Source organism: Sinocyclocheilus anshuiensis, unplaced genomic scaffold (genome assembly GCF_001515605.1).
Source record: "Sinocyclocheilus anshuiensis isolate Anshui unplaced genomic scaffold, SAMN03320099.WGS_v1.1 scaffold1814, whole genome shotgun sequence".
Lineage (NCBI taxonomy): Eukaryota > Metazoa > Chordata > Actinopteri > Cypriniformes > Cyprinidae > Sinocyclocheilus > Sinocyclocheilus anshuiensis.
Genome location: NW_015546028.1, coordinates 186,544 through 194,933, shown reverse-complemented (window position 1 = coordinate 194,933; position 8,390 = coordinate 186,544). Strand labels below are relative to the sequence as shown.

The 8,390-nt window shown below is 39.1% G+C and overlaps 1 protein-coding gene across 1 annotated transcript in view; it reads right to left on the bottom strand.

The window, feature by feature from the left end:
• epb41l3a (erythrocyte membrane protein band 4.1-like 3a) overlaps positions 1 to 8,390 on the bottom strand; it is a gene marked incomplete at its 3' end in the record, with an annotated part of 25,412 nt that overhangs the window by 3,640 nt on the left and 13,382 nt on the right. The window contains exons 13-17 of the mRNA XM_016499799.1: positions 6,827 to 6,874; positions 6,433 to 6,468; positions 3,465 to 3,653; positions 2,233 to 2,310; positions 895 to 2,067 (exon numbers count right to left, since the gene is read on the bottom strand). Of these exons, the coding sequence (XP_016355285.1) occupies positions 895 to 2,067; positions 2,233 to 2,310; positions 3,465 to 3,653; positions 6,433 to 6,468; positions 6,827 to 6,874 (1,524 nt within the window). The remainder of the gene's footprint in view (positions 1 to 894; positions 2,068 to 2,232; positions 2,311 to 3,464; positions 3,654 to 6,432; positions 6,469 to 6,826; positions 6,875 to 8,390) is intronic.

The following is an 8,390-nucleotide window of genomic DNA, read 5'->3' as shown; positions in this document are numbered from 1 at the left end:
CAAGAGCATTCTGGGTAATTAAGGGAGTGAAGGGGCTCATTTAGGACTTATTCATAAGAGAACACCTGCTGCATTGTGCAAAGAATTTACTTTATAATTTACAAGAGAACTAAAATTAATGCAATTTTATTTTTTATTTTGTATGCATTTTTCAACTTAAAATCAGAGTTGTCTCACGTAAAGGCTGGAAATACAGCTGCATGAATAATTTCTGAGCCAAACACACCAGTGACATGCAAACAGTGAGAGTGAGCGGATCAGTTTGGTCAGAGAAGGATTCAAGCAGCTCAAAGATTATGATGACCAATAATCTTATTTATAACGTTTGTCCAGCAGGTGGCGCTAACACCAAGCTGATGGAATGATGCCTACAAAATGTTGTTAATTTGCAGAAGTGCTTCAGGAACACAACTTTACTTCTTGTTTGGTGCTTCACCAGCAGATTTGTTGTGACAAACTTTGAAGTTGGCTTGATAAAGCTAGACCAGAAAGTTTAAAAAAGTTTTAAAAGCTTGAATTTATCTAGTTTACATCGAAGACCTTCTGCAGCCATTTGACTCGTGATCTCTGAAGATAAAAGAGACTCTCTTATGAATAAACCCTCATATCCAGCAGCAGCCAGAGCGCAAAACAAAGACGCTGCCGTTCCTCAGTCATGACTAAAGCAAAGCAGCGGCATTCTCCAAAACAATGAAGAAAACAGGCTCCTGCTCTCAGGGTTGGTGAGAAGAGGCTCAAAACAACAAACAGTGACAGCAAATGCCAGCCAGAGGGATTTGTGTCAGACCAAAACAACCGAACTCAAATCAGGAGCGCGTGTGGAGCTCTGGCTTCAGAGTTCGTCTGAGACCTCAAAGCCAGGCCGAGGAGAAGCGAGACGTCGGGATATCCTACCACTCGAGCCGTCGGAGACGTTCTGCTGAGGTCCACAGGAGAGCGGAGACGCGTCTTACTGATCTGCTCGGACACAACGGAGAAACCCTCTAGAGATCCGGTGAGTTTATCTTCTGGAGGTTCACGGGACGACGCCGTGCTCGAGGCGGATGTGAATCTGTAGCTGGCGATGCGTTTCTTCTCTGGAACCTTCGGGGGGACTTTTGGTGGTACTTTAGGAGGAACATGCTCTGAAGAACCAATAGAAGGAACCTTTATGGGTTCAACCTTTCCTTGGACCACCGTAGAAACCTTTTCTGGCACCTTCGGAGGAATTTTCTTTGGAGAAAACTCTTCAGATACAATCAAAGAAGGTTTTTCTGGAGGAAAAGTTTCTTGTACTATGGTAGAAACCTTTACTGGTATCTTAGAAGGAGTTTTCCTTGGAGAAACGTCTTCAGATACAATGGACAAGGGTTTTTCTGGAGGAATCTTTTCTGGAATCTTAAGAGTTTTCCTTGGAGAAACCTCTTCAGATACAATGGACAAGGGTTTTTCTGGAGGAAACTTTTCTGGAATCTTAGAAAGAGTTTTCTTTGGAGAATCCTCTTCAGATACAATGGACAAGGGTTTTTCTGGAGGAAACTTTTCTGGAATCTTAGAAAGAGTTTTCTTTGGAGAATCCTCTTCAGATACAATGGACAAGGGTTTTTCTGGAGGAAACTTTTCTGGAATCTTAGAAAGAGTTTTCCTTGGAGAATACTCGTCAGATACAATGGACAAGGGTTTTTCTGGAGGAACCTTTTCTGGAATCTTAGAAGGAGTTTTCCTTGGAGAAACCTCTTCAGATACAATGGACAATGGTTTTTCTGGAGGAAACTTTTCTGGAATCTTAGAAGGAGTTTTCCTTGGAGAATCCTCTTCAGATTCAAACAAATAAGGTTTTTCTGGAGGAAATGTCTCCTGTACTATGGTAGAAACCTTTTCTGGAAGCTTAGAAGGAGTTTTCTCTGGAGGAAGCTCTTCAGATTCGGCAGACGAGGGTTTTTCTAGCTCAACTGGAGGACGTTGTTCTTGTACTACGGTGGAACCCTTCTCTGGTATCTTACGAGAAAACGTTTCTGCTTTGACTGGAGGACGTTTATCTGGTTCAAACGGAGGAACCTTGTTTATAATGACCCACCCGTCAGACTCCTACATGTAACACACAAAGATCATGTTAGCAGACTGGAGGAAAAGCACCGTTAGTCACGCCTGATCCATGAAGACTGAGACGGACAGACAGACTGACGCTGCTGAGCCCAATGACACACATCATCATGATCATGAGCATCTGATGAGGAGGAATGGATCACCTACCACATCAACCTTCTCCTCCTGCGGCTCCAGAGCGGCTGCGGCCACTTCCTGTATCTCCACCACTGCTTCCTGTTTGAGCTAAAGCAACAGACATTTAAAAAAAACAAGAGTCAAAATGATGGAGCTGAATGCACTGCACTTTTTCTATTTAGTATTTTTGTCTCATTTTCCATTAAAAATATCTAAACGTTCTTGAAACAAGATACATTTACTTGAGAAGCTAAATGACTTAAGATATTCATTTTGTTTTCTGAGAAAGTTATCAAACTTTTGTTAGTTTTTACTTAAAACCACAAAAAATATCTGCCAATGGGGTAAAAAAAAAAAAACTTAATTCAAAGGAAAAACAAGATTTTGTGCTTTTGTTGAAGATCCAGACCACATCACATGTCTAATTATTTTAATAATAATTAATTTTAAAAATCATGGCCAGTAGTTTTAATCAAAAATGGCTGCAAGAAATTTATAAATTAAATAAATAAATGTGAGGTTCATAATATATGTATACACACACACACGCACACACACACACACAATTTCTTTAATAAAAATGGATTATAAAAAGTCATAGCAAGGAGTTTTGATCATCATAGAAGTACTACAAAAATGCCATAAATGAAGAAATATTTTTTGAGAGATTTATAATAAAAACGCAATTAGACAAAACGTAATTAGATCAACACAATTACATAAAAATAATATATGGAAAATATAATATATAAAAGAATTTCTAAATAATTGAATCATAAACTGAAAATTAAACATAATACTCTATAAGTAAAAATAAATCTATAAGTAAATAAATATGAAATACATTTTAAATAAATAAATAAATGTGAGGTTTATAATATATATAACGTAAATCTCACAAAATGTATTTTTTTAAATTTCTTTCTCTGAAAACAAGTCTTCAATTCAGAAGGATGTTGAGAGAATTCTTCAGAAGCGCAACACACAGATCCTGATTAAGGACAGGATTTTTCCCGTCTTTCCCTCTGTCGGGTTTTATGTAAGCGGCACATAATGATTTTCTCTGATCTGAAGTGCTTCGAGCAGCTAAACGCCAGAACCGTGAGTGTTTCAGGAGCGGAAAAACTAAATCAATAAGAGGTTTTATTGTCGCTCTCGTCTGAACCGGCTGCATTCAGATCCTTTTCAAAGAACGGCATCTTTTAATTACAGCAGCGTCTGGTTTTCCATTCTGATCAACACATGCGAGACATGGATCTCACCTCGTCCGGCTCCAGCGGCTCGATCATGGGCGCTTCGTCCAGACGTGGAGACCGCAGCGGAGACGAGGACAGACGCTTCTCCCACTCGGTCAGCCCCGTGCGCTCCGGTCCTCCCTCCAGGAACGTGCGCTTCAGCTCGCTGATGTTGGTCTGATGCTTCAGCAGCTCGTCTGGCGTTTGCTCGATCTCCTGAACAAACACAACATGTCAAGTCACCTGTGTTTATACAGCGCTTTTAACAATACAGATTGTGTCAAAGCAGCTTTACAGTATTAAATAAGAAAATAGTGTGTAATAATGCAGAAGGATAATAATAAACACTCAATTTTCAGTTAAAGGCAGTTCATTGAATTCAGTGATGACATCGTCCAGCTCAGTTCAGTTTAAATAGTATCTGTGCAATCAAGTCGACGATATCGCTGGAAATTAAGAGTACTGAATACTTACTGAATAGTACTGAATACAGGCTCTGGAGCTGCTTGTGTGGTTTTTGTTTCAATTAAATTAATGACCATGTTTTAGTTCATATTTTTGCACTTTTATGGGATTTTATTGTAGGTAAATTATATTTGTGACCCTGGACCACAAAACCAGTCATAAGGCTGAATAAATAAGCTTCCATTGATGTATGGTTTGTTAGGATAGGACAATATTTGAAAATCTGGAATCTGAGGGTGCAAAAAAATCTAAATATCGAGAAAATCATCTTTAAAGTTGTCCAAATGAAGTTCTTAGCAATGAATATTACTAATCAAAAATTAAGTTTTGATATATTTACGGTAGGAAATTTACAAAATATCTTCATGGAACATGATCTTTACTTAATATCCTAATGATTTTTGGCATAAAAGAAAAATGTATAATTGTGACCCATACAATGTATTGTTGGCTATTGCTACAAATATACCCCAGCGACTTAACACTGCTTTTGTGCTCCAGGGACACATATATGGAATAGTTATGAGAAAAACAGCCAGAGACTCACTATGCCTTGAAAACAATCTAACCAAGGTGCACAGACCAAAAAAGGTTCCCAAAAATACTAGAAAAAAGTCTGTTTGCCTTGTTGCCTTGTCTTTTTCAGTAAATTGCTTACACTGCTTTCATCTCGCTTGTGACTTTTTGATTTTAGAGAGTGTGCGGACTTTTTTTTTAGTATTTTAGTTTTTGGAATAGTTATGATCCATTTATTACCTGTTTTTTTTGGCGCATATACCTGAAAATGAGATTTTCAACTTTTTTGAACTGACTACAGTTCAAGTTTGATCTCTTTTTAAAGAAGACACTTGGCAGATTATTGCTGAAGTGAAAAAATGTACAACATTCTAAAAAAGTTACAAAAGTTTATTATTAAGAGAAATGCACTAAAATGCAATTTTACAATTTTCTATGACGTATTTTTTCAAAACATGTTTTACTTTAAAAAAGGCATAAATCTAAACAAGTTGTGTTCCAAATTTGAGGTTGATATCATAAAAAAATGAGCTTTCAGTCAAATTTTGTTTGGGCGCAGTACCAAACGCTTCCACTTCCCATTCGTTTCCAATGTGATAATTTTTGACCGCGAACAGTACAAGTACATCTATTTTTTCAGGACCTTTTCATCTTTTCAAATCATGTCCATGACTTTTTTTTGTGTTCACATTGCAAGTGCCAAAAACTTTACCAACTTTCGTACCATTCCAAATTCTAAAAAAGTTCTACGTAAGATTTTTCCGGTCCAAAATGACCAAACAGCAGCAAAGGGTTAACTAGAACTAGTGGAAATACAACACAAAATCCTCACTCAAAATAAACTCCTTTATGCATAAATTACTTGCATGTCTTCAGTAACATATGAGAATCTCATGCAATTAAATCCCACAGAGACGATTCGTTATAAACTTCTGAAAAACAGACTCTCTCCTTTAATTTGCCTCAAGAAGCTAATTAAATGCATTTAAAGCATTGTATGGAAACAATTAACTGACATGCATAAAACACACACACTCTCTGTTCAACTGCACACGCACTGCAAACACAGAGAGCTAATCACACAAGGTATAAAATTCATTTTCAGTGAGTAAATCAGCTTCACTGCCGCTGCAAACGCACACATAAATCACAGACATGAACACAGCTGCTGCAGTATCGAGTTAAAACACATCCATTCCTTACCAGCCTCTAACATCAGCTTACTGTGTCTCACAAACACATTCTCTCCTTTAATTCGCCTTATGAAACTGGGCTGAAGGAAACACAGATCCATTCATTCACACCAAAACACACACATCTCACACTCTCTCAGTGTCTGTCAGTAAACACTCAGACACACATATATGATTCAACACTATACAGATTAAAAATAAGACACGAGGAATGAGAGATTGAGTTATATTGTGAACATACATATATCACACACAGTGACTGTATTCACTCTATAGACAGATTCAGATCACTGGACAATCAGAAGTTTTTCAGGACTACAATGAAAAAAGTGTTGTAATTATACATTTTTTATAAGTAATTTTTTAAATAAATATTGTATATACAGTATTTATTTCTATAAATGTTAATATTACTATTATTAATAAAATATTATTATTAAAATATTTTTTTAATAAAAAGGTTAATAAAAGTATTTTTAGATTATTGGAGCACATTTTACATGAAAATACCATTTCAAAAATTCACATTTAATTCAGTGTGTTGCTTGCTGAATCTTTGTAATTCTTTGTGAAATTGTTTTTACACCATTTTTTAAAATCAGTGTACACTAAATAATTTGGTGTGGAGTTATTTAAAAAAAATGTTCAGTCAGAAATAACTAGTAAATTTCACAAATACTTACAAATAAATGGCAAGTACCGAAGTACAAAGGCTAAAATAGTGTTTTCTTTCAACTAATAATCTTTCTTTACAACTTTGAAAAATTATATTTACAGAGTATAAGTGTTTTAATATGTAAGTACAGACTATTGAATCTTACCTGCGTCTTTGCTTCAGATTCGTCCTCCTGATCCGACTGCACAAAAGACACAAAAAACATGCGAAATTATGACACATGAGAGTAAACGCTGATATGAAGGAATGAGACGCTTGGGATCATCAGGAGGCTAAACTCATTAACATGACAGGCTTAATGTTTCCATCTCTGGAAGAACAATTATGATTATTAGTCATTATCAGATTAAAGTTTAATAAGAACATCAACAGCCCTGCCGTATCTTAATGAGCAATCTAATTACTGCAATCGCTCATTGCATTCTTGTTTTTCTGCTTGATTTTCTGACGTCACAGATCTGATCACGTCTGTCATTATTCAGTTTTTTACTGAAGAATCTGAAGAGAAATCAGATGAGAGTCGAGCTCAGATCACAAACCTCGGTGGCCGTTAAATCTCCATCGATAGCAGTGTCTGTGAGATCAGTCTGATCCAACGAAAGCATGAACAGACAGAGAAGCAGAACTGTTAGTTAGGGTTAGTTTACCCATGTGTCCTGTTGGGCTGATGTCGGTGGGTTAGTTAGCATTAGTTAGGGTTAGTTTACCCGTGTGTCCTGTCGGGCTGGTGTCGGTGGGTTAGTTAGGGTTTGTTTACCCGTGTGTCCTGTTGGGCCGGTGTCGGTGGGTTAGTTAACGTTAGTTAGGGTCTGTTTACTGGTGTCGGTGTGTTAGTTAGGGTTTGTTTACCCATGTGTCCTGTTGTGCCGGTGTCTGTGGGTTAGTTAGCATTAGTTAGGGTTTGTTTACCCGTGTGTCCTGTCGGGCCGGTGTTGGTGGGTTAGTTAGGGTTTGTTTACCCGTGTGTCCTGTTGGGCCGGTGTCGGTGGGTTAGTTAGCGTTAGTTAGGGTCTGTTTACTGGTGTCGGTGTGTTAGTTAGGGTTTGTTTACCCATGTGTCCTGTTGGGCCAGTGTCGGTGGGTTAGTTAGCGTTAGTTAGGGTTAAGTTACCAGTGTGTCCTGTCGGGCCGGTGTCGGTGGGTTAGTTAGCGTTAGTTAGTGTTTGTTTACCCTGTGTGTCCTAGCGTTAGTTAGTCTTTGTTTACCCGTGTGTCCTGTCGTGCTGGTGTCGGTGGGTTAGTTAGCGTTAGTTAGGGTTAAGTTACCAGTGTGTCCTGTCGGGCCGGTGTCGGTGGGTTAGTTAGCATAGCAGTGTCTGTGAGATCAGTCTGATCCAACGAAAGCATGAACAGACAGAGAAGCAGAACTGTTAGTTAGGGTTAGTTTACCCATGTGTCCTGTTGGGCTGATGTCGGTGGGTTAGTTAGCATTAGTTAGGGTTAGTTTACCCGTGTGTCCTGTCGGGCTGGTGTCGGTGGATTAGTTAGGGTTAGTTTACCCGTGTGTCCTGTCGGGCTGGTGTCGGTGGGTTAGTTAGCATTAGTTAGTGTTTGTTTACCTGTGTGTCCTGTCGGGCCGGTGTCAGTGGGCAAGTTAGCGTTAGTTAGGGTTTGTTTACCCGTGTGTCCTGTCGGGCCGGTTTTGGTGGGTTAGTTAGGGTTTGTTTACCCATGTGTCCTGTTGGGCCGGTGTCGGTGGGTTAGTTAGCGTTAGTTAGGGTTAAGTTACCAGTGTGTCCTGTCGGGCCGGTGTCGGTGGGTTAGTTAGCGTTAGTTAGTGTTTGTTTACCCTGTGTGTCCTAGCGTTAGTTAGTGTTTGTTTACCCGTATGTCCTGTCGGGCTGATGTCGGTGGGTTAGTTAGCGTTAGTTAGGGTCTGTTTACCTGTGTGTCCTGTCGGGCCGGTGTCGGTGGGTTAGTTAGTGTTAGTTAGGGTCTGTTTACCCATGTGTCCTGTCGAGCCGGTGTCGGTGGGTTAGTTAGTGTTAGTCAGGGTCTGTTTACCCGTGTGTCCTGTCGGGCCGGTGTTGGTGGGTTAGTTAGGGTTTGTTTACCCATGTGTCCTGTTGGGCCGGTGTCGGTGGGTTAGTTAGCGTTAGTTAG